General features: G+C 35.9%; 2 protein-coding genes across 3 annotated transcripts; one reads left to right on the plus strand and one right to left on the minus strand.

The window, feature by feature from the left end:
• The first annotated feature begins 366 nt into the window (after positions 1-366).
• LOC147409760 (uncharacterized) lies at positions 367-14,661 on the plus strand. Of its 2 annotated transcripts, XM_086431817.1 has the most exons (15): positions 367-1,024; positions 1,223-1,308; positions 1,779-1,933; positions 2,030-2,094; positions 2,240-2,437; positions 2,600-2,654; positions 4,050-4,319; positions 4,421-4,554; positions 4,879-5,068; positions 5,255-5,314; positions 5,770-6,018; positions 7,606-7,864; positions 7,949-8,154; positions 8,314-8,364; positions 13,986-14,661. In XM_086431817.1, exons 1-15 carry the CDS (start codon positions 858-860, stop codon positions 14,274-14,276), a joined length of 2,436 nt encoding a protein of 811 aa, XP_086287943.1. In that variant the 5' UTR covers positions 367-857; the 3' UTR covers positions 14,277-14,661. The 2 variants fall into 2 exon arrangements, with proteins under 2 accessions (XP_086287943.1, XP_086287944.1); XM_086431818.1 differs by lacking the exon at positions 367-1,024 and having other exon boundaries at positions 1,225-1,308; positions 1,766-1,933.
• A 3,490-nt stretch (positions 14,662-18,151) lies between these two features.
• LOC147409761 (ROH1, putative (DUF793)) lies at positions 18,152-20,005 on the minus strand. Its single transcript, XM_086431819.1, has one exon. It carries the CDS (start codon positions 19,681-19,683, stop codon positions 18,508-18,510), a length of 1,176 nt encoding a protein of 391 aa, XP_086287945.1. The 5' UTR covers positions 19,684-20,005; the 3' UTR covers positions 18,152-18,507.
• Between the last annotated feature and the right edge of the window lie 6,806 nt (positions 20,006-26,811).

Below are 26,811 nucleotides of genomic sequence, written 5' to 3' on the forward strand. Positions count from 1 at the left end.
CTCACTATCTTAGTAAGGAAATGTTTTCTCTAAATTTAAGACAAGATGTTCCATTAATTTATGAGTTGTCCTAGAGTGACACAAAGATGGCAAAATGATGTGGTGTCGTGCACATTACTCTAGATGCTTTTCCACGGGATACGAGTAAAAAAGCGTCAACGGTTATAGACGCACCACCACATCATTTTTTTCACCTTTGTGTCTCCATTTATGTCATCTCATCATTTTCCTTAATTTTTATGTCAAATTTAACAATTTATTTTTAAATAAAAAAATTAAATAAACGGATCAACGTGTCCCAGATATTTTCCCTGATTTATTGAACGGTTGTGATCTGTTCTCTCATGAACTGTTCAACCAGATACCCAACACAGACCTTCAAGTCTCTCTTCCTCTCTCTCCTCGCATGAAAACGAACAAAAAACCAAACACGACTCTCTTCTTCGTTCTCGCCATTGTCGTTTTTCTTTGAATCCAAAGCCCTAGATCATCGTTAATGGCAGAAGAAAACCCTAATTCATTCCAGCAGTGATCTTCATGCTGAGATCTGCAAATGCGGTGGTACAATATTCCATTCAGAATCTCAGGTTCTTCTTCTCCAGCAAAACAATTTTTCGTTCTCGCTAAAAGTTAGAAAATCGTTTGGATCCGGTTTTCTATTTGGTCACTATTGTAGTTTTCTTTGATGGAATGATGTTTAATAGAGATTATGTGGTTTGTTGGAGAATTTAAAGTGCAAGAGATGGAGGTTTGGAGATTTGGAGATTTGGAGAGGAAATTAGGGTTTTAATTCTATCTAGTCTTTGCTGAGAAGAAGGGATGCGAGTTTTGCAGAGGTATAGGATTATTAATCACTTATGTTTCGGCGTTTGAGATGTTTTATTGGTTTAAATCAGAGAAATACGTCTGCTAAGAGGTTGATTCATGCAAAACCACAAAGGTTTAAGCCAGCTATGTTGGAGACTGTACAGGAGATCGCCATTTACATTCATAGATTCCACAATCTCGATCTTTTCCAGCAAGGGTGAGGATTGTGTTGTTGTTCAGTTAAGTTGGTTTGGTTCAATTTCAAATGCATTTGTTTGCTAAACAAAAATGTCACATTTTTAAGGCGAGAAACTTCAGAAATTTGGCCTTTTTTTAAATTTTTTTTTATTTTTATTTTCAGAATTTGGGTTTTCTTATCTGCGTATATTTCATGAAGACATTTTATATTTTGTAGATGGTATCAGATTAAGATCTCTATGAGATGGGAGGACAGTAACTACACCTCTCCTGGAACTCCTGCTAGAGTTGTTCAATATGAAGGTATTTTCAGCAAAGTTATATTGACCAACTCTTTGCTTATGCATGTATGTATGCGTCTAGTGATCGTCTTTAGAACAAGTGCAAAGTTAACATGATAGCAGTAAAAGTTTTCACATTCTTAATTTTTTACCATATAACGAAAGTTAGTTGTTATCATTAACATGAAGGTGTACATTCTTCATCAAATGTCCTTTGGCAAGCCAAGGACTTAAAATCTGAACCCATTTGATTATACATGAGAGCATATTGCCCTTGCACAATTTTCCTAAATGTTTGTCTTATCCGTCTTGGTAATGACAGTATTTCAATATTTTGAAACTCCAAGTCTAGGTATTTCTTCAATGCTTTAGCCAAAGTAATGCAATTTAACCATACTTCTCAGCATTCAGTAGCTGACTGTACTCCCGACATTTTCTGATTTAGACCAACCTCACTACTAAGAGACATGACATCTTAGATTGTTGATGCAGCTCCAGATTTGGGGTCTGATGAAATCTTAGGAGTTTGGAGGATTGATGATTCAGACAACAGTTTTTGTACCCAGCCTTTCAGGATCAAATATGCAAGGCAGGATGTCCTTCTTTCTGTCATGATATCTTTTAATCTCTCTCTTGGAAAATATGAGGTAGATACTCTCTGTTGTTTCTATAATGGCTATTGGTAGTCTTATGGTGAAATCTACGTTATAAACTTTGATTCTAACATGTACTTTGATTTCCAGGGACCATCCACATCTGCTGTAATTTTGAAGTTTGAGCTTCTATACACTCCAATATTGGAAAATGGGTTAGTAGACATGCTTAAATTCAATGTGTTTTCGTACTTAAAACGGTATCGCTTTCTTAATTTACTGGTACATGAGTAATAACATGCAAAATGCGGAGTTATCTTTTATAAATCCTAGTTAGTGACTGTAATACTCTTTGTCAAGGTCTGAGTTGCAGGCTTGTATGGATGCCCTCCCTGCTTCAGTCCATGAACTCCGGATTCCTCCTAAAGCTCTTCTTGGCTTGCATTCATATTGTCCTGTCCATTTCGATACATTCCATGCAGTTCTTGTTGATTTAAGCATACATATCATTCTACTGAAAGCTGGTACATACACAACACACCCAACGAAGGTACCCAGGTTTGTCACAATTCCAGTTTCTAAGATGGATAGCCAGAAGGCAATCCAATTTACAGAACTTAGAAAGGCATTTTTTTGATAGTTTCTTGCTTAAATGCTGATTAACATATTGTTTTGCAGTATTTATTTGTTAGAATAACATGGTTAATTTGAATATTTCAGTGATTCTTGCATGGTTGAAGATGTTGGTGGTGAAGTTTGTGATGGTAACAATCAAGTATGTTTGTTAAAGTCTTTGCTATACATGAATATATTGGTACAATTTCAAATAATCTCTACTAATAACAAAAATGACCCATTTATGCCATGGTAAATGGCAACATTCTTCCAAATGGTAAATGTTTATTTTTCTTTTTGTTTGATTCTACCTTGCCAGGTCTTCTCGACCTCCCTGGGTTTTTGTATCTCTTTTTTCTCATTTAATAAAGGCGTTACTTCCTGAAGAAACTGGCATTTGGTTTGCCTGTTATTGAGCTAGTTTCACTGTGTTCTGATATGGGATAAGTTGATGTAATTTATGTTTAGATGGTTAAAAGCTAATATGACAATGACATGGATACATGTTTCGTTGTCCAACGCACTTATGAGCTGTTTGACTTGATACCTTCAAGAAACCCAAAACATGGACACAAGTATACACATTTACTAAAGCAAAACATTTTAACTGTTTTTAATTCAGAAGTTTAAAAAAAAAAAACCTCCACAAGGAAAGAATGTTAAGTAAAACAAAACATCTACGTGTACCATTGAGTAGTCCATTGACTAAACAAATGAGTTGTTTTATAAAATGAACAATTACAGTTTGTAGAACTTAGAACTTAATAAATTAGTGCATGGAGTATGGAACACATCAACCTCTTTTGTAGGCTATTTCTTGTAGAAACTTATCAAAATAAACTGCCTTATATGGCAATTTGTCAACATAAATGTGTGTATAATACATGTCTAACACAACTTTCAAGGCCCATGTCGTTGTTACATAGGTTAAAAGAAATTAACTATCATTAAGTTATTAAATTTTGGTTTGTGTCTATTTAGCTCTTGTACCCATGAACCTCCAATTTCCTCATTGCAAATATTTTGTTGAAAGGTTTACAATGAGTGGGGAAATTAATATGATTTTCATGGAAATGATGAAAATGTTGTGCAAATGATAGAAATATCGATGGAAATTCCATTGAAACTATAGGAAATGATAAAAGCAAACATGATAATAAATCCATAAGTTATCAAACTACAATAAGAAATCATATGGTATGCAGAAATGAGTATCATTTACACACGCACCCACACCTCCCTCCCCTCTCCCCTTTCCCCCACACCCAAATGTTTGATGTATGAGACCCCCTCACCATGGTACATTTGTTGGAAAGATCTCAAAATTTTATATTATGACTATTATAACCTTAACCTTAGCATAAATCTAGAGAGAATCTTTTGGAGAGCATTTAATTTTTTCAGACTATTATTCAATTCATTGAAGTAAATCGTTACTGACCCTCATGTGCTTCACATGGTTTTCTTCTAGGAAAGTTGTTTCTGATATATATTTGGCAGCCACTTCAAATTCATCTTTCCTTCCAACATAAACAATTTAACCTTGACTAAACAGGTATCAGGTCAAGGGGCTGTTGTGGATCCAAAACAAATTGCATTTATTAAAGCTTTGGTGACCGCACGTGGTATACTTCTTGATGAACTACAAAAACTTAGCAAAGCGATTGATCAAACAATTGATTTGACGGATATTACCTCCAATCTGGGTGAAAATAAGCTGATTGGTTCATTTATGCAAGTGGATCTGGGTACCACAAATGCTGAAGTTTCAGAGGTTAGGATTGGGGCAAGACAGGTGACAAGTGAGCCTCAAAATGGTTTTGAGGTACGTTCTTTAGTTTCAGGAACCTCAATACTCTTAAATCTGTTTGTGAAGTCAACATTACAAGAGTTTCTGTTTAATCTATAATTCATCTGTCCCTGCAGAAAGTTAATGGTGTTGTTGACTCTGAAAGTGATGGGATGCTCCAGTTTGTATCCAAGGAAGATCTATTACATGCTTTCCATTCATTGGGTAACCAACTTTTGTATCTGTGGAATGCGTTCCTTAATTTCCACAGGTTTGTTTTACTTCTTACTACATTACCCATTTCATATCATACTTCTGAATTGTGAAATATGTTGTAATATTTTAGTAAAATCTCTCCTAGTAATGAGCTGCGTCAGATTCACACCCATTTCTTACTTCTTTTTTTTACATCACCAGTATGGTCACATAGAGATCACATTGGACAAACCAAATTTTAGTATCTTATTCATACGTGCAGCATGTTTGAAAGTTCACTTATCCCGAAATAAAGTATGTTCAAAGTTATGCTACATTGTGTTTGCTTGTTTCTATGCTTACAGAACATTCAAGTGCTGATATGTTGTTTTCACTCTAGGGTTAATAAGACGAAGATCCTGGAGTTTTTGTGTGATGCATGGGCCAGTGATCGAAGAGCTGAGTGGTCAATATGGATGGTCTACTCCAAGGTTGAGATGCCACATCATTATTTGAGAAGTGGTCTTGATGAGTCCTCTCACCACACCATCCGTGGGAAAGTTTCGATTTTACGGAAATTAAACGATGATGTAATTACATTCGTAATCTTCAGATGTTTGTTAAAAGTTCCATGCAAATATTTGTAAACATTTCTACTTTAGATGAAATTGAATATCTAGGTTAGTTCCACTGCATGTAATGTTTTTTAACATAGATCAGCATTAATATTATTATGGTGTCTGAACATGGAATGTTCTCTTGTATTTATTCTGCAGCCAGCCCAGATTGCAATTACACGCGCTGAGCTTCACCGTAGAAGTATTGCTCAAATGAGGGTGAGTTATTGCCCGTGTATGCAATGCACTGGTCTTGTAATTGTTACTTTTAACCTCGCTATATAATAGAGCTGCTATTGGCACCCCAACTTTTACTTATTACACCCCAATTAATAACAAAGAAAATACGTGAATGGTTGGGAATAATTAAAAGTTGGGGTGCCAATAGGAGCTCTCTCGTTATTTTTTGCTTGATTTACGTTTTTTGGGATTAGGATTTTATATGTCTAATCATAATTGTAAACAACTACTGAAATTGTTTGAACGAGTGTTATAATGTTTTGTAATGTTGAGAATTATAATTTGAGCCAGACCTTAGTAATGTTTGAAGAGTGTGTTTTAATCTTTAATTGGGATGTGATAAATAATTTAAGAAATTGGGGTGTAATAAGTAAATGTTGGGGTACCAGTAGCAGATCTCTTAAATAATCTAAGAGGATATGATTTTGGTGCAGATTAACAATCGATCTATTCAAGACATGCATATATTTGGCAATCCTTTACGTATTCCTGTTATACTCGTGGAACGTGTTACGAACGCTCCTTTGCGTACTACAAGTGGAAACTCATATTTCAACCATCTTGATCAGAAAGAAACTTCTAGCATGCTCATGGGAACCAGGGTGAAAGCTGTAAACAAGTTACCAGGCGCACAAAAAAATGGTCGTGTTTTGAAGATAGTTGTCTTTGTACATGGGTTCCAGGTATGTTTTCTTCCTTTGGAAAGATAGGTTTAGACTTTTAGCTCCTGGGATTTTGTGCAATTGATGAGTATGATTTTCATATGGTTAGTGTGTTCTATAAACTTGGACGTGTTCAACAATAGCTTGAGGGCCCAACCCAACCTTGGGTCAGGTTGGGTTCATGTTGGATTTATTACCCTAACTGAAGGTTTGGTTGGCACGGACCGAGTTCTTGGGTAAACTGTCCCAACCCGAGCCTGGCTTCTGTTGTACTGTACAATGTATATGATAATACATTGAAGGGGATCTACTATGTAGTTGTGATTGATTGGTGCTTTCTAAATTTGCTTTTTAAGACTTTAAATGTTAAATAGAGATTCAATGATGAGAAAATTCAGATAAGGATGCAAAAAATGTGAACTTCACTGCCAAAATAAATAATAAAAAGGCCCGTCTACTACTTACACCATCAAAGACTCCCACCTAAAGACAAAGTCCTCAAGGATCTCCTGAGAATTGTAGACTAATGAAATTATGTTGCCTTGGCATCCATAATGATATTAATTCTCAACTTTTTTCCTTGTCTTCAAAAGTTTTAGCATTCTTCTCTTTCCAAATGCTCCAATAGATAGTGATTGGTAAGAGATTTGATTAGGTTCTTCATCAACATTAAAAGTAAAGCTGGCAAATAGGTTTAAAACTAAGTACAGAATTGTCCAAAAAAATATGAAAAAGTAGAAAAAAATGAGGCCAAATAGAGCTAGCTGAAAGGAAGTGAAGGTGAAGGTGATTGATACTTTCTGCATTTCTCTTGCATCTCACAGTATTAATCACTAAATTCGGTGATTGATTGAAAAAAATTCGATTAAATTACAACTTTTTTCTTCACCAATTTAATTATTTCTTTTCGTTCTAATCGCAAACTTCGTGAATAAAACAAAAAAGATACTTCATGTATGCAACCTCAATGTTACCACACTGCACACTAGTCAACTTATCTGTGGGTTTGATCCCTCATCTATGATAATTCATACATGACCATAGGTAAATAAGTGAGATTCTATTGCCAGACCAACTTTTGCAAACGCCACCCCAATTCATATGTAAAGCGTTAGCAAAAGTTGGTGTGGCAATAGAAGTTCTCTTAAATAACTGATGTCTTACCATAGCAAAAAGTTGAATTTTTTACCTTGACAAATTGAGTGTTGCCAATGTTGTTTGAGGTTGAATTCCATTTCCTAACAGGTAAAATTGAGATCTAAGGACCAATATCTGATCTCAAAATTTTTAATCATGCCAAGTTGATCCATTGTCATCTTGAAATATCCTTTTCCCAAGTAGTGTCTTAGAGACATAAGATATTAGATATCTAGTCCCACAATAAATTTTGAGAAGTTTTTATTCTCAACTTGGTTTTATTGGACAATTATTTACTTATTTTTCATTTTATTTATTAGAGGAGTTCTTTTAAACGATTTTGATCATTTTGAAGATGCTTCTTTCCCTCAGACTTATTGTTTCTTTTTTACACATGTTGGTTACAAAACATTTGTTTATACATGGGTCAATGGATTCATTTTCCATTTAACTCGATCTAAACGTAAATAGGGACATCATCTGGATTTACGGCTTGTTAGGAATCAATGGCTTTTGATAGATCCTGGAGTAGAGTGTCTCATGTCAGAGGTGAACGAAGACAGAACATCTGGAGACTTCAGAGAAATGGGATCAAGGTTGGCTGAAGAAGTGTCCGCTTTCCTTAAAAAGAAAATTGATAAAGTCTCAAGGTCCGGTGGCTACAGAAATATCAAGCTTAGCTTTGTTGGGCATTCAATTGGAAATGTCATTATAAGAACTGCCTTGACAGGTATGCATCCATAGCTTTCAAGCTGTGATCTTCATTGCTTTTATAGTTCGGTACTGAAAGCTATTTTTTTTTTTTCAATCTCAGAGAACCCGATGGAACCTTTCTTAAAATATCTTTATACATACATGTCTATATCTGGGCCACACTTGGGTTATTTCTATAGCTCAAACTCTTTATTCAACTCCGGTCTGTGGCTTCTGAAAAAGCTCAAAGGATCCCAGTGCATTCACCAGCTGACTTTCACTGACGATCCAGATCTCGAGAACACTTTCTTCTATAAGCTTTGCAAGGTACTAATATTACTATCTGAGCTGCTCCTTTTCTACAATATGTATTACAAATTTACAATGTTATGTGAGTTTAAAAGAAACAAAAGGAAAGTACGAAACTATTTTGTTGTTTCCTTTTTTGTGTAAAAGCTCTAAAACACTTTGCTCTTCGTTTTCCAGCAAAAAACATTGGAGTACTTCAAGAACATAATACTGTTATCTTCACCACAGGTACTCTATTTCTCCTACTAAATCTTATTGGAATATTAGTGTTAGGAATATTAGCAACACTTTTGGGGAATCATTCTCTCTAGATTTATCAAAACAAGGAATTAAAAAAAGGATGGAAAGGAAAATAAAAATTATTGAGGAATACATTGCCTTTCTGATGTAGGACATCTATAGTTCCAGCTAGATTTTTAATTATTTTCCTAATTCTAGTAAGATTTATTTCTATTTTCGAAGTTCTAGTAAGATTTATATTTCATAATCTCGTAGGAAGTTTCTATTTTGTCTAGTTTCTAATTTGTTTAGTCTCTAATTTATTTTTAGATTTTCATTTTTGTCTAAATTCGTTTTTATTCTTTAGGTTATAATTACAAGTGTTCAAATTGAGTTATAATAGGTTTAGATGGTTGCTATTATGTTATAGATAGGTTAGGAAAGTTACTTTTTAGTATTTTAGAAGGTTTCTAAGCTTTTATGATGGAATTATCCATATAAAGAGCATTTTTTTTATAAGCAAAACATATATCATTAATAGAGGCAGTCGAGGGGACCGGGCAAAAGTACAAGAAAACAAAAACAAAAAATTACACATTACAAAGAGAATCCCATCTACATACAAAACCTTTGAAAGCCCTGTTTAGTTTGGACCAATGGAATAGTAAACCAAAGATCAACAAAATCACTTCGTGATGAGAGTTCTCCACCCCTGAGAAGATTCTCCTGTTTCTCTTCTTCCACTCACCCTAACAAATTGCAAAAGGGAGCAAAGCCCAAAGACTCTTCTTCCTATCAATGAAAAAATAAAGATTCCAGCTTTGGTAAAGGGAAAAGGTTGAGGAAGGCCAAACCCGAGGTAATTAGAATAACTGCAAAACCGCCCCATTTGCATTACACATAACACAACAATTAGGCAAGATGAAACCCCTCCTAATTAGATGATCAAGAGTTAGTAACCTACCATGGACTGCCAACTAGACAAAGAAGGAAATTTTAGAAGGCACATTCGACCATCTATGTATGGAGCTTCAAAACGAAATTCAATCTATTCAATTATATTCTCTCTTAATTACTTTTTAGCTTTATGCTTTATTTTCTTTCAAGCTATTGCTTCTTTATCTATTGAAGCAATTGATTCACACGTTTCCGTTATGTCACTTCCATACAATCCATCCATATGGATCTATCTCTGGCTGGGACATCTACCTTTTTTTTGGCTAACTTGCACACAAGACAATGATATGTTTAAGATGACACCATGTCGTGGATCTCTTCAATGATATAAAAGATTCTTTAAAAGTTCTTACCTTTCCAGAAACCCATATTTACTAGGGTCACATTCAGCCACAATCTCGAGTTAAGTAATAGCCTCTTTGCTAATCTTTGGTCACAAAGGAAAACTGAAGTTATTTTTGATAGGTAAGGAAAACTAAAGTTTCATCCTCGTTAGAATCAAAATTCCCAATCAGACCTGTATAAACATAAATGACTGTCATCTCAAATAACATGGCAATTCCAGATTTCTTTTTCTTCCCAAACAACCAAGTTGCGTATCCTAAGCGAATCGTCACATCTCTTCCCAAGAGTTGAGCATGCTTCCTGTGATCAGATTGTGTAAAATGCTCTTTTCTCATCAGAATGACTTCCATGATGGAATAACTTCTGTATTCATTTTAGACACTGCAGGATTCTTGTCTTGCATATTTGTATAATACATGCCTATGGAATATTTTTCTTTGGCTAGGAATGATAGAAGTGGTAATCATAAATTTCATTTGGTTATTTGGAAGTTAGTGTGTAGTCCAAGGAAACTAGGTGGTCTTGGGATTGGAGGTTTAGGGATATGGATAAAGCGTTGTTGGGGAAGTGGTTTTGGCATTTTGGTATTGAAAAAGATGAACTTTGGAGAATTTTGATGGCGGCTAATTTTGGGTAGGATCGTTTGGGTTAGGAGTGCAAATAGAGTAGACTCCCTTTTGGTTGTGGCGTTTGGAGAGCAATTGCTAAGTTGGGAGCTTCTTTGGGCAATCATATTTGTTATGAAGTGGGAAGAGGTGATAGCGTGCGTTTTTGGGAGGACCATTGGGGTAGCAAACCTCCCTTCAGATTCTATTCCCCGGCTTATACATGCTATCCATGAGAAAATGAGTGTCGGTCTCTGCCTTGGCTCCTAATGAGAGGGGCGTGTCTTGGGATCTTGGTGTAAGGAGAAGATTGGATGATTGGGAGGTCAAGGATGCAATCTCTCTCGTTGATTTGATGGCCGCAATGGGTCTTTCGCTAAACAGGGTGGATCACTGGATTTGGAAAGGAAGTGGTGATGATCGTTTCTTTGTCAAATTGTTCTGTTCTTTAGTTGAAGGTATGCAAGACTTGTGTTTTCCTTCTTTTATTTGGAAGTCTAAAGTTCCTTCATAAGTGTTTTTTTGTGTGGTTGGCGGCTTTGAATAAACCACTAACGATTGATCTTCTAAAATAGAAGGGTCTCATCTTGGTCGATTATTGTTGTATGTGTAAAGCAAGTGATGAGTTTGTGGAGCACCTATTTATTCATTATGTAGTGGCGTCTTGTGTTTGGTGTCATTTCCTTTCCTTATTTAACGTCCCATGGTGTCAGCCCAATCTTTTCGCACCTTTTCTTTTTGGTTGGAAATCCACTTCCTTTTCTGGGAGGTCGAATATTCTGTGGAGGTTAACGCCCTTCGCAATTTGTTGGGGTTTGTGGAAAGAAAGGAATTCGCGCATGTTCGACGACAAGAAGAGAAACGTTCAAGAGCTTATTTTCGACATATTTTGCTTGTTATTCTTTTGGTGTAAACAGTTTAAAGAGTTTAGGGTCTTTTTCTTTGAAGATCTTATGTTTAGGTGGGAAGTTGTAATTAGGTATTAGTTGTCGTTGTATCTCTTTTGAGGACTTCTTGTCCTCTCATCGATAAATTTTAACTTATCAAAAACATGATATGGAAGATTCTCCAAAAAAAGAAAAAAAAATTCTTCCTAGAATCAACAAATGTTATTACTAGAGTCACCTTCTACCAAAATCGTGATCAAGTATTAACTCTTTGCTAATTTTATGACACAAATGAGGGTTAGAGTCTTAGAGGTTTGGCCTTGTTGGAATCATAAGCCCCAAGCAGACCTTAATAAACAAAAATGACCCTCCTTGCAGAATGACTTGGCAATTCTGGGTCCCTTTTTCTCTCAAGGCTATAAGTTGCAATCTTTAGGGAACATAATCTGTTATATGCTCTTATAGGATTAAATCCCATGATGAGATAGCTTTTATATTCATTTTTAACTAAGGATTCTTTTTGACCATGTAATTAGGAATGGGTAGGAATTTTGTGCAAAATTGACATTCAAAAGGCTTATGACCATGTTCAGGAGTTTCTTCTCTTCCCCAACGTTTTCCATTATGGTGAACGGAAGTCCAGCAGGGTTCTTTAAAAGCTCTAGAGGGTTAAGAGAAGGTAACCCTTTCTCCTAGTTTTTCTTCAACATTCTTCTTGAGGACTTTCGTAGGTCTTTCTTCAGCATTCTTGAGGTCTTTGAGAGGTTTGAGGGTCAATGAGATTGGCCAATGATTTCTCATCTGCAATTTGCAGATGATACTCTCGTATTCCTTGAGCCTCAGTCATATCAGGTTTGCTTCTTAAGCAGTCTGTTGGTTTGTTTTGAGTCTGTCTCAAGGCTTACAATCAATTCGAGGAAGAGTAAGATGTTTAGAGTTGGGAATGTCTCGGATATTCTTATATGGGCGGAGTTTCTAGGGTGTTGGTTAGTTTCTTTTGTCTTCCTACTTGGACTCCCCTTGGGAGTTTGTATACAAATCCTCAAGTATTTGGAATCCGATTATGAATGGGTCAAGAAAAGGTTGGGGGTCTTGAAAATCTAGTTATCTATCCAAAAACGGTAAATTGACACTTACTAAAAGTATGTTGTCTAGTATTCTGGCATATCTTTTTATCGTTTTGTTCAATCCCTTAAAGTGTGGAGCGGCAGCCGGAAAAATTAATGAATTCTTTGGAATGATTTGATGGGCAATCGTAAGTTTCATTTGGTGCATTGCAAGGTTGTTTGTCGTCCGAAGAAGAAAGGGTGTTAGGCATCTAACGTTGTTGGGAAAATGGTTGTGGAGATTTGGGGTTGATCAAAAGAGGGTTTGTGAAGGAGAGTCATTGAAGCAAAGTACAGGGAGAAGCGTATGGGTTGGGAAAGTTATCGAGTTAGTAGTTCTTTTGCGTATAGTGTTTGGAAAGGTATTTGCAAAGTGTTCTCAGAGTTCATGAATCATATATTTTCAAATTGGGAATAAGGATCCTTGTTTGATTTTGGGAGGATCGATGGTGTAGTGACCCTCTTGCAGGAGGCTTTTCCAAGCTTGTTTTTAAAGAAGGGATGCTAGTTTCCAATTTTTTGGTCTCAGAGGGTACGGATTTGTCTTGGAGGATCAAAGGACATGGACCTTCAATCTAGATGACAAGTTTTCAGTCAAATCTTTTTTTACTTGGCTCTTGAAAGGTGCGGGAACATCAACTTCCTTCATCTGCAATTTGGCTATGTGATATCATTTCATTTGGATTGCATCCTTGGAAAAACTATTAACATCAGATAATCTCAGTCAGGGGGGTTATCTCAGTTGATTATTGTTCCATGTGCAAAGCCAATGGGGAATCAGTGGATCACCTTTTGATTCACTAAGGTTTTTCTTGTAAAATTAGGAATGCAAGTCCTCTCTATTTCAAATCTCGTTTTGTCTTCCTAGTTCCATCATTCATCTTTGTCAAAGCTGGAGGTTCATGCTTGAGGCGAATAGGGAGAGGGTTTTTTGGAGGCTCATGCCCTTAGCCGTTTGTTCGGGCTTTGGAAAGAGAGGAACGGGAGGATTTTTGAAGGGAATGAGCGGTCCTGGCAGGATGTCTTTGTTTGTATTTTGGGTTTTATTTTCTTTTGGTGTAAATTGTTTTTAGAGAGTTAAGAGGGGGTCTTTTTCGAGGACCTTTTCAGGGGGGGACTTGGTATTTAAAGGCAGAGTTCGAACTGGTTTTGTGTTCTGCTCCCAGTTTGGCGGTCATCTCAACTGCTTGTTTGCTTCTGTAATAAATTGAATTTTCATTGATCGAAAAAAAAAAAAAGGTTTCTTTTCGACCAGGCCTTGGTTTTCAACTATACCCCAAACAATTGTTATTGAGACATCTGTTCTTTCAAAGATGATCCGCCATACACAAAAATGTCAACTTCTCATAAATTAACACAAACTACGCTATCGAAAAGGATTAAGAAAAAGAACACAAGATCAAAACCTAATTGTTAGGTGTAAAAAAAATCTTGAGAAAAGGTAGGATGATCATGATGGAAGGCTTAAAGTCTCATTATGTTCAATTGTAGATTAGTTCTAGAACAGAAACGAGAGAAACCTAGAGAATGCCCTTCTCCCATTATTTATATATTAACTATTCAGAATTACAAACTAGTCCTCATAATACTAGAGATTAGTTAGTTCTCAACATACTCAAAATATCAAACTTAGCTTGTTCCACTGTTTTGTTTTGTGGTAGATTGAAGGATCCATTTTTTGGGATTTGCTCTCCTAGCCCTAATGTTATTACCATGGTTTCATGCATCAGGATGGTTATGTTCCTTATCATTCTGCCAGAATTGAAATGTGTCCAGCATCATCATGGGACAACTCAAGGAAGGGTAAGGTCTTCATGGAGATGCTCAACAATTGCTTGGACCAGATCCGGACTCCGTCCTCCGAGCAGCGCATGTTCGTTCGCTGTGATGTAAACTTTGACACCTCTTCTCAAGGCAGGAACTTGAACACCATGATTGGTAGGGCTGCACATATCGAGTTCTTGGAGACCGATATTTTCGCAAGGTTTATAATGTGGTCTTTCCCAGATTTATTTCGTTAATTATGGTGGAAACTACTCGTTGTACATCCATCCATCAGTCGATCCAAGATATCTTCTGTTGGCGTCCACGGAGTCTTCAGCCTATTTTCCTTTGCATAAGAAGCAGAGGTTGGTATATGCATTGTCAGCCATAACCATTTTTAAGGTGGCGGATAACCAAATTCGTCAATTAACCATCGGTTTCCAAAAGATCTTTGCAGCATTGTAAAAATATTAATGGAAGCTTATTACGTTTAGTTTAAGGAAAGCTGTTTATTTAGTTTTAATGGTATCGGAAATGTAATTATAGGTAGGAAATCTACATGGCAACTCTTGTTGGATAATGTGTACAGGGCCTGGGAAGGCCTATGCATAAAAAAATGGACTCTTTATTTTTTCAGAACAATTTTTTTAAGCAACATTTGTTACCGTTTTAAAACATATTAAGATTCATTGATTGATGTAGGTGGGTTTAATTGCTAATGGAAAGATGATACAACAGCAACAGATGATGTAGAGCTTTATATGCAATGACAATGTTTGAGAGTTGGACTGGTGAGTTTTTGAGTAGGCTATTTTTGTTTTGGACAACGAACTTCACAGGTTCAAATAACTTTGAACAAAGTAGGGTCTTAGATCCATAGCACACACTTTGCAAGGTCAGCATACCCCTCTCAGAAGAAAAAATTGGACATCTCTAAATAAGAATTCTACCATAATTAGAGAGGTTTGAACATAAATCAAATCAAATCCAGACTAAAACTTTATGTTGGTGCCTCTTTTTTTGCTAATAGGATGTGTCAGGTGGGGAGGAGCCAATGAATAATTGAGTGTATTTTCCAATACAAGATCTGCATTTCTTCAAGCACAAACCGGGGTTCAATGATCGAAGAAACCAACATCTTTTCTTTTTTCCAGTAGTCACTCGTCACATAATCATGGTCACAAAATTCTCCATCAAATTCTTCAAATCTCAAAAGCAAGATAGGGTTTTTAAGAATGTCAATCCATGAACAAATCCAAAAACATCATTTGTATAATCTCCGAAAACTGATCCCTTGACAAATAATCACTGAATCGTTATTATGCATGAATCCTCCTCATAATTTTTATTAAGCGGTGTGTTAGAAGAAAAAGTTGATGTGACAATCTCTCTCTCTCTCTCTCTCTCTCTCTCTCTCTCTCTGACATTGATTGGTCAGCATTCCACAACCAAGGGATATAAGGTTTCCAGCCAACCATAGGATAGAATGAGAAAAAAAGAGGCAATGAGACCCCCTGGGCTCTGTTGCCTCAATTGGTTGTTAAGTTGGGGCCAAATGGAGGGCCCCCCTCCCCCATTGAAAGGTTAACTCAGTGGTGCTCTACCACCAAAAGCAAAGACATGAAATGAAAGGATGTTGATGCAACATAAACCCTAACTACTGCCATTTCACTTCAAAATAAATGATGGTTAGGCACCAGAATAAATAACAAATAAACCAGATACCTGACAACAATCATCCTCATGTTCCATTGTAGCCATGCTTCTGCACTGATGAGAAAATCCATTTCAACTGATATCAACAGCACATTTATTGTCTTCTTTCTAGTAATCGGGATGTTGCACATTACATTACCAAACAACAACTAATCAAACTTGTTTCATTTGAAATTTATACAAATTACACTTTAAACATTGCTTGATGAATTAAGGATCTTTGCAATGGACAAGTTAATTTTGTATCACATGAGAAGAAAGTACCCAAGTGATTGGCCTAAATGCTACATTCGGCCAATCCTAGTATAATTATAAACAAATCATCATTAAAAAAGCTTACTCATTTAAATCAATGGTTTATGACAATTTATCTTAATTGGAATGATTGATTTTCTATCAGTTGAGCAATAATTTTTTCCCAGTCTTTTCTTGATCAAAACGACATTAGAGATTGTGGGGTACAATAGCAGAGAGGGGTGTGAAATTATTCCCACATCGATCAAGAAACGTTCGAGATTCTGGGCTATAGGTAGGACAACTCCCTTACCTTGTAACAATGCGTTTTAAGGCCATGAAGGGAAATCCAATGCGGACGACATTGTTACCTGGTCAAGGGTGGGGGCGTAAGCAGAGAAATTGCTTAGGGATTGAGGAGACCTTCCAAGATCAAGGTTTGCTCATAAGGTACATACACAGACAATCAAGATATTCATAATTCGATGAGTTTGTGATTAAATTTAGTGTCAAGGATAATAGAGCGTGTCAACTAAATACTTTACTACTAGGAATTACAAGTCTGTCGTATGACAGATCAGCCATGGCACATATACATTTCCTATGTTTCTTGAGAGGTTTATACCAAATATTGGTAATGGAGTTAGGAGGGAAGCAGGGATGCATATTTACAAACTAACCTAATGAAGAGACTGGATGGTGCCATTGAGAAAAGACGCCAAGTCGTTGTCTGTATAGTGGGGTTGGATGCCACGTGAAATTAGTCGTATCTGCCAGAGAGAGGTGTCAGAGGTTATCAAGACAACGTAGGCACCAGACGCAGGATTATCAGCTAGTCGGCAAACTGTACAGGAGATCCCGATATGCAAGGGTCCTGTGAAAAGTGTATGTCAAGAACAATGGATATCTACAGACACGACGGTCGGTAGTTTAAAGTATAAATACCCCACTTCGAACGAAAGGGGAGGAGAGGAAGACCCTAAGAAAGATTATCAATCTCTGGCACCACAGTGTGACCCGAATGGCCCTTGTACACATTTGAGATGATTGTCGAAGTGACAGAGAACCAAGAATCCCACCACACTTGGGCAAGACCTTATCAACGACATATTATTTATAGAACTTGAGTTGTACATTCGACTAAGACTCATATCCTACTGCCAAGGTTAAAAGAGAAAACAAGTTTCACCCAAGAATGTACAATTGAATCTTGGATGACAATGAAAATAGGAATTGATATTGCTTAGGATTTCTTTGCATAATTCCCAGGGATCAAACCCCTGCCTTCATATTTAAACTTATATACAAAAATCAGTACCCTATAAGGTCGTAATTGGATTCCAGGTGAATTATGCAGTTGAAGTTTTACTTCTTTTTTTTCACAAGTGAATATTTGATTGAAGGAGCAGAAACAAAGACACAAAAAGCTTAAGAGATCGAGAATACCTATAAAGAAAAATTAATAGTACAAGAAACATCAAAGCCTCAAAAAAGAACTCCTTGAAATCGAGTGGAAACAAAGAAAATCAAGAAGCATAAAAAGGTCAAGACATAATAGTACACGAAGCTTGTGGAAGAAAAAGAATGAGCACACCTTCGTAGGAAAGATTCAATCCGTTCAGGATGTAATAATTAACATTCTAAGTTTGGTTTGTTCTTTGAGGATTTTATATTTAGGGCCTTGTTTGTAGTGAGAGAGATGATTAAGAGCTCTTTTTGTCCTTCCTGGGGGCCATCTTTGTCCTCCCTTTTATCAAAAAAATTCTTTCACTTATCAAAAAAAAGAGAAGACCTACAAAGACAAGAACAGAGAAAGAACAATACAAGAAATATCAAATCCTCAAAAAAAAAATCCCAATCCCTGAAATCCTTCAATGAGGAAGACCATGAATACAAGAAAACTTTAACCATTGAGAATAATTTTATAAACCTCCTCTTCTACGACTTCTAACTCCCTTCGATTCTTTCCTTCCAAATACAACAAACAATAACAAAGGGAAGCAACCTCCAAAGAATACTCCCTCTTGAAGCAAAAGAATCTGATGTGCCAGCTTCGACTATATTTATAATACGGCCTCCACAAACATTTGAACAATTTTCTAGCATTTCAGGATGTAAATTCTACCCCAAACAAAATTCTAAATCTTGATACTCTAAACAAGTTTTTGAGTAAAGTTCAAGATGCAAATAAAGACATATATACGTATATATATTCAAATGGAAATAGTATATATTATAACATGGACAAAGAAGAAAGAAGAAAAACACATAATTGGCTACATCTGCAAGATGCAACTTACTCAGAAAAATTGAAGAAAATTATACAATTAAAAAAAAAAAGACACAGAGCGAATAACAACACCATAGATCAGAGAGAGATCCAATCCAAATCCATTTTTCTTTACAGAATGTATGGTGGTAGATACAAGAACACTACCTTGCTTAAACTTAGACTTTAAACCTATTCCAGAATCCAAAACCACGTCATGTTCGCAAAATTGAACATTTGATGCCCAACGGTGACGAACCCAATTCAATTTACTCAGAATGGTTTGGCCTGCCCAAGCAATCAAGACCCTCAGTGCGGCTTCGTACGATCCTATGAAACACTTCCCTCACCTGACGCTCCAGTGGATCTAATTCTTCCTTCATTGCTTCGCAAACCTGGCCCAATTCTTGCACTCCATTCCTTACCTCAGCCTCCCGTTCCTCAGTCAACGGAAACTGAACCGTATCAGCCAATTCAGTCATGTGGCGTGCACATTTCTCAATAAGATGAATCTCCTTCAATAACCCATTCGCATTTCTACGATCCCTCTTCTTTGACTCCTCCATAATCCGCTCGTGGAGCGAAAGAATTGGAGCAGCCCATGTGAAATGGCGAGGAGTTGAGAAATGGGTTTGGAGGCCACGGTCCTGACATGGGATCGCAGCTACGAGAGCCCACATAACAAATTGAAGTATTGAGCTCATCGTGAAAACCGGGACCGCAAGCCCATTTGTTGCTGCGATCTCGTTCGCCCGAGGTGGGTTTAAATTGTTCCCAATAGCTTGGAGTTGCTTGGCGGCCGACCAAGATCGAGAAACACTCCACGAAAGAGATCGAAAATGCCCAGACGTCGGGCGATGATCCTTGCTCGTATTATTACGGCCAAAAGACCGGTTCCTATGTGCAAGAACCGAACCCGAATCCTTCTCATCCAACATCGCAATAGCCAAATCAGTCAAAGCCTTCTTGGCCCGACGAAATTGGCCCTCGCCGAGCATCCTTTGTTGCGTATCTAGCGCACAAAGAACAATCTCCAAATGCTTCTCCCATTGTCGAATCAGCTCGATCCCATCACGAATTGCATTACAAACATCAAGACCCTTCACGCTTCGTTCGAAGAACTCCGCAATCGACTTATCAAGAGGCGACTTCGAGATGTAACCCTTGTTGTTGAACAAAATTGCCCTAAATTCCTCTTGGCAGCAGAGGAACGCATCGAGAAGCCGACGAATCCAAGAAAGCGAGAGGAGATCTTCGCTTGAAACCGAAGAAAGTTCTTGAAATCGATCAGTGACTTGTTTCTGAAACGAATCGAGTTCAAGTTCCAAGCTTGAAGCCTCGTGATTGGAATCCATCGAATGAACTTGATCACGCCTAATACTCAAAATCGATCGACCTATTGACGCAAAAGGCACCGAAGAACCCTGATAATCTGTTGCAGGCATCCTCACATCAGAGAAAAATTCCTCAATTTCCCTAGAGTTCAATCAGATCTACCAATCAATCAAAAAACCCTAATTTTTCATCGACCCAAATCAAGATTTTGGCTCCATTAAGACCTTAGAAAGATTTAAAAAAATAAATTAAGAGAAACCCAATGGATCAGATTGAAATTCTGTAGGAAAGAAAACAAAATCCCCAAAAGATTTCTCGAATTAAATAAGAATTTTAAGAAATGAGAAGAGGAGGAGACGGAGAAGGAATGGGAGAGGAGAATTGGGGGTATTTGAAACCCTAGGGATGATGGGACCCTTTTATTAAGAGAAGCTTTGCACCGCGTAAGGGGAAGTAAAAGGAAAGGAAATTCTAGAACATCAAAAGAGCATAAATAAAAATAATATAAATAATAAAAGTCTAAATATGGCAAGAAAAGTTTTGGGTTATATTTTAGGTACCCTTCCTTATTTTGATTTAATTATAGATGTCTCCTTAATTTTCAAATTTAGGATATACCCCCTTTTGCTTTGTTCTTACATAAGAGACTAATGAAAATGACTCAGTTGACTTTATCTTCAACTTCTTACCAAGAGAAATTGATTGGATTGGCATACCCTTCTCGTTAGAAACCTTTGCCTTGTTACCAAAAGAATTTGTAACTTCAACTTTTATAATAAAGTTTTTACCCACAATTTCATTAATTATTGATTCTTTCAAATGTCAATTATATTTAGTATGAAATTGTATTTCAATCTTCATTATTATAAATAAATAAAAAATTGATAACCAAAAAGAATGTAATTTTATAATTTATTAGTATTATATTTTCTATTTATATTTAAAATGATTTTTTCAAAAAAAATTCTTTCTTGAATTATTCTATAAGGGCTACTTTTTTGTTTTTTTTTTTTAATGGAGAGAGGTTGAAGGAAGACAATGGGTTTTTAGTGAGAGATTAAAAAGGAGGGCATTTTGGAGATTTTATGTTAGTCTCTCAAGGATGATCAAAATCAAGGGGTATATGACCAATTTGAAATCTGAGGGTGTATTTCTAATTTTCACCAAACATTTACTGGATAATTAAATTATGAATTTAATTATGTTAATTTTGGTAAAGCGAGGTCGAAATTTATGTCCGAAACACGGCCTGGACACGCTTTAGTTTTGGTCCTAAAGATAGAACCAGGTAAGAAAATGATAGTGTCAGGCCTACTAAAGCATATTCGGTAGATCCTAGCCAATGATATTCCTCGAGATTTGGTTACTTCCACTACTCTTACCTATATCCTAAAAAGTAGGGCGCATCATTCTTTGTGCACCACTAGGTCGCACCGTACGTCCTAGGAGAGAGTGAGAGGGAGTCCGATTGATGCCAATTGGTAAAAAGAAGACGAAGTCTTCGCAAGTAGAAAAGATGGACACGTGGACAGTTCGTCAGCGGTGGACTCGGTCGTTTCGTTCTCTTGTGAGGATTACTTGCCTATTACATTTACGGGATAGGGCCGGGTTGGGGATAACCCAAGCCCAATCCAAACGGACAAAAACCAACCCGAACTCTTACCCAACATGACCTCGGGCATGAAATGCTCCACCTGAACCCTACCCAAGTCGGATTTGTGGGATTAGTCAGGTTAATACATTCTTCATTAATATTAGATAATTTAGTATTAATAAGGGTTTATATAAAGATAAGTGACGTGTAAAAGAATTTAAAATTATATAAATTTTCTTCTTAAAAATGTGTTTCAAAAGTTTATATACATAAAATTATGAGTTAATTTAAAAATTGAAAAAAAAAGATTAATTAAAATAATTACTTTTATTAATAATCATAATATTCAAGAAAAATATATATTTGAAGTTGTAATATGATCATTGTATGATAAAATAAAATTACACTTAAAACAAAACATTAATAACAAAGATGATTATTTATCTAATGAAAATAAACACACATCAATTTGGATATATAGATAAATAAAAGTATATATATTAAAATATGAATTATGAGTGTGAAAGAAACCAAGATAAGAAATATATTTAAATTATAATCATATTAAGTTTGGGTTTTGACAAATCGGGTTAGCCGAAACTTATGCCCACACCCAACCTGATTTGAATTGTGTATATATATATAGGGGACAGTTCAGCAGTCCTAAAGTTTGTCTAGTTTGGTGTCAAACATTTTTCAGAATATGGGTTAGAAGCTTTGGAATGAGTTTATTTTTTGTGAGGATGATCTCTATGAGAGGATCATCCTTACCAAAAATCAGCCTATTCAAAAACTTCTAACCCCATCAAAAGTGATTTACAAAAATTGGACGGTCCACGATTCTTCAACTTGTAAACTAGGCTTAGAAGTTTCAAAATGAGCTGATTTTTTGTGAGGATGATCTCTTCACCGTAGAGATCATCCTCACAAAAAATCAGCATATTCCAAAACTTTTAACCTCATCAAAAGTGATTTACAAAAAATATTTGACACCAAACTTAGCAAACTTTAGGGTTGCCGAACCGCTCCCTATATGTATATATATATATATATATATATATATATATATATATATATATATATATATATATATATATATATATATATATATATATATATATATATATATATAGGGAAATGTTCAGCACCCTAAGTTTTACCACACACTTTAACAAACGTTTTTTGTCCTACATGGGTTAGAAGTTTTGGAATGAGCTGATTTTTGGTGAGGATGATCTCTATGATTAGAAGATCATCCTCCCCAAAAATCAGCCCATTCCGAAATGTTTAGCCCCATGTTTACACGTTGAAAAATCGTGGACCGTTCATTTTTTGTAAATCAATTTTGATGGGGTTAGAAGTTTTGGAATGAGCTGATTTTTGGTGAGGATGATCTCCTCACCATAGAGATCATTCTCACCAAAAATCAGCTCATTCCGAAACTTCTAACCCATGTAAGACAAAACGCGTTTGTTAAAGTGTGTGGTAAAACTAAGGGTGGCGAACGGGACCCATATATATATATATATATATATATATATGGGTCGGGTTCCTGCAACACACATTGCGACACACATATAGACAACGTGTTTGTCTTATATGGGCAAAAATGTTTGGAATGGGCTGATTTTTTGTGAGGATGATCTCTGTGATGAGGGGATCATCCTGGCAAAAACTCATCCCATTCCAAAACTTGTAACCCCATAAAAATTGATTTACAAAAATTGGACGGTCTATAATTTTTCAACAAAAATTGGACGGTCTAGAAGTTTCATAATGAGCTGATTTTTGGCAAGGATGATCTCCTCACCACAGAGATCATCCTCACAAAAAATCAGCCCATTCCAAACATTTTTTCCCATATAAGACAAAACGCGTTGTCTATATGTGTGTTGAAATGGTTGTCGTTTGAACCTGACCCTATATATATGGGGACGGTTCAGCAGCCCTAAAGTTTGCCAAGTTTAGTGCCAAACATTTTTTAGAATATGGGTTAGAAGCTTTGGAATGAGTTGATTTTTTGTGAGGATGATCTCTATGATGAAGAGATCATCCTCATCAAAAATCAGCCTATTCCAAAACTTCTAACCCTATCAAAAGTGATTTACAAAAATTGGACGGTCCACGATTCTTCAACTTGTAAACTAGGCTTAGAAGTTTCAAAATGAGCTGATTTTTTGTGAGGATGATCTCTTCACCTTAGAGATCATCCTCACAAAAAATCAGCATATTCCAAAACTTCTAACCCCATCAAAAGTGATTTACAAAAAATGTTTGGCACCAAACTTGGCAAACTTTAGGGTTGCCAAACCGCTCCCTATATGTATATATATATATGGGGATGGTTCAGTAGCCCTAAAGTTTGCCAAGTTTGGTGCCAAACATTTTTCAGAATATGGGTTAGAAGCCTTGGAATGAGCAGATTTTTTGTGAGGATGATCTCTATGATGAAGAGATCATCCTCATCAAAAATCAGCCTATTCCAAAACTTCTAACCCCATCAAAAGTGATTTACAAAAATTGGACGGTCCACGATTCTTCAACTTGTAAACTAGGCTTAAAAGTTTCAAAATGAGCTGATTTTTTGTGAGGATGATCTCTTCACCGTAGAGATCATCCTCACAAAAAATCAGCTTATTCCAAAACTTCTAACCCCATCAAAAGTGATTTACAAAAAATGTTGGCACCAAACTTGGCAAACTTTAGGGTTGCCGAACCGCTCCCATATATATATATATATATATATTTGCCCAAACCCTAGTTAACTATGCTCAGACATGACCTAAGGTCAGGTTCAACACATCGGATTTGGGTTTTGCCTACCCAAATTATAGTCCTAATCACCTTACCCTTATGGCATAATATGGGTTGGATTTTATTCAAAATTCAAGTGATCCAAATCCAATTTTAGCAAATTTAATTTTTTCAAGTATATCCAAATTAAAAAAATGGTTTGAATATGGATTGATATCCCTTGACCTGAATCGAATCTTGGTCGGATTCGAATCCATCATTATATCCACTTAGATCTGAGTGATATATTATTCTGTAAATTATATTTTTTAAGATGCATTTTTTCAATCCAATAAGAGTTGGGTGCAGTGGCTAAGGCCTCTTTTAAAAAAGGGAGAGGTCTAGAGCTTAGGCCACTTTACCTTTAAGGGTTCTTGTTGTTTATTGAAATAGCATTAAATGGTTCGAAGTTAATTGACCAGACCAATCAGAATCAATTAGTTCGGTCGGATAGGATTTGGATATAGGTTTAGTGAAAGCAAAATGATTCGGGTATGGTTTTAACTAATAAGATCCGAGAAAAATTCGGGTCCAGATCTGAATTCGAATAAAAAATTCGGATATGGATATACTCATATTCGACTCGAACTCGACCCGTTTAAGCCCTACCCATTACCGGTTGCACTCCATCACTTCAAAAAAAAAAAAATCCTCATTGCATTTTTTTGTTTGATTGCACTCCAAATAAAAAATATTTAAATAAAAAGTACACATTTTGCCCTTCCTCATAAAACATGTTTAAAAAAAAGGAGTATCTACGTACTCTAATGTTCCAAGCATGTAGGAAGGTCAAGCAATAGGATGAGGTTGAAAACCTTTTTTATGGTTGCATTATTGAAGGGAGCTTGATCTCAGAAATTGAAGAACATCCTTTGCAACTAATTCACTTTTAATGAAAAAGAGAATAGACCTAATTTTTTTGGGATCCATGATCAAACTAACAATTAAAACGTTCTTAAACAATCATAAAGATGGAGGATTGAAGCATGCAAACCAGGCAGCTGGTAAATGTTTTAATAGAAGCATGTGCAAACACATGAAGTGCAACTAGTCAAGTAAAAGATTATTTAAAAACAAATAAATAGAGAAAATTTTAACATTGAACTGCAATTGGGAGCTAGTGGAGTGCAACTAGTCAATCCCTATATTTAATTCTAAAAAGACCTTTAGTTCTCCTAAAATCCCGAGTAAGAGCATTAGAAAGATCTTTTTGGATTGGATTTTTATTGATTCCGTATTAGGTCTTAATATTTGGACCGAAAGACCACCTATTTTACATGTCACCCAAAAAAATGATCGGGTGCCACATCCATATAGAGCACAAAATTTTAAGAACTCTAAAACTATAAAAATAAAATATATTTTTCATCAACTCATTTTAAATTTAGAAGTTAAGTGGCCATCCATTTTCAAAGTCTTTGACCAAATTAAGATAATAAAAAAAAAAAGAGTGTCAAGCTATTATGCTCTTCTTTTCAAAGGGGAAAGGGAACGGGGATTTATGGATTCGTTCTATCAAAACTTCCTTTATAGTTCATTTCCGTCAAGGTCCAAGTGCGCGGGAAGACAGAAGCATAAGGGTAGGTGGGTCGAAATGTCCTATTAGCACATTATGACTTTTCAACCTCTACTTATTGGGCTGAAATGCTAAAATTATTCTATCAAAGACTTTATAAGTGTGTAATCAAGTTTTGGCTTAGACCATGAACTTTAGAGGGTTGAGGTGTAATTTGGGCCAGCATAACAATCCATGTGACTCAAAATGTGGACCTTGAACCAAACTCTAATGGTCTTTCAGAAAATATAAATTTTTTTTTTTTCTAAATATGTTGTACATATAGTTCTCACATATAATTGGATCATATCTTTTATGATTAAGGCATGTCTAGTCTAGAATCAATCCAATAATTTAAATAAGATCCTTATCAAATGAGTCCTTGCGTGGCACAATCTTTGAGATCATTGATCTATTATAAATCGATCTCATTATAAAATGCCCAAATTTATTGATCAAATCATCAATTACTTGTAGTCATCATTGTTAATGGCTTAATTGTGATACTACATTTGAATGAACCTTGGTCAAACTTATTGACCTTTATTTGCATACATGTCCATGTCATCTCAATCTCATAAGAACAAGGAGAGCGCAATTCTTACGTTATCTCAAATGTTCTCATTTCTCATATTTCGTTTACATGGGAGCATAAGAACCAAACTATTTTGTTTATACTTCCCCTTCTCACTCCCTTAATCTTTTTAACGTAAGTTCATTATCATTGAAAGAGGGTCTTTTATTTTTTTATTTTTTATGGGAGTATCTAGACACGTAGGCCTCACTAGCCAGGTCGAAACGACTAGCCTCTTAGAACACCATATCTCATGCAAATCCTTTGGGTAAGTACATGATATACACAAACCAATAAAATTAGGAAAAATCCCTTTGGATGGCCAACGAGGGAATTTGAACGCAAGATCTCTCCCTTTTCATTATTACTTATCTTACATAAAAAGTTTGATTAATTACATCATTCAAAGTCGTTAATTTCAAGTCAATTTTCCAAGAGGTTAGAATGCCAATATTGAATGTTTTTTTTTATTCCTTTTTGTCAATCAACCAAAGAAAAACTCAATGTACTTTTTGAATCTTGCAATACGATGTACATGTGAGCCCTACAAACTGGAGTGTGAATAGGGAGCTTGGAACACAAATCAAGTGTGTAGACTAAGGCCATACATGGTAAGCCAAATTCTTTGTAAAACCAAGTATTTAGGTTTTCAGATCTTTTAGTGATTACAAAAGTGCATGTTCGAGTCTAGTTCATGCCTTTGTCATTAAGGAAAATCAACT

This window comes from Akebia trifoliata, chromosome 2 (genome assembly GCF_017979445.1).
Source record: "Akebia trifoliata isolate Shusen 1 chromosome 2, ASM1797944v1, whole genome shotgun sequence".
NCBI lineage: Eukaryota > Viridiplantae > Streptophyta > Magnoliopsida > Ranunculales > Lardizabalaceae > Akebia > Akebia trifoliata.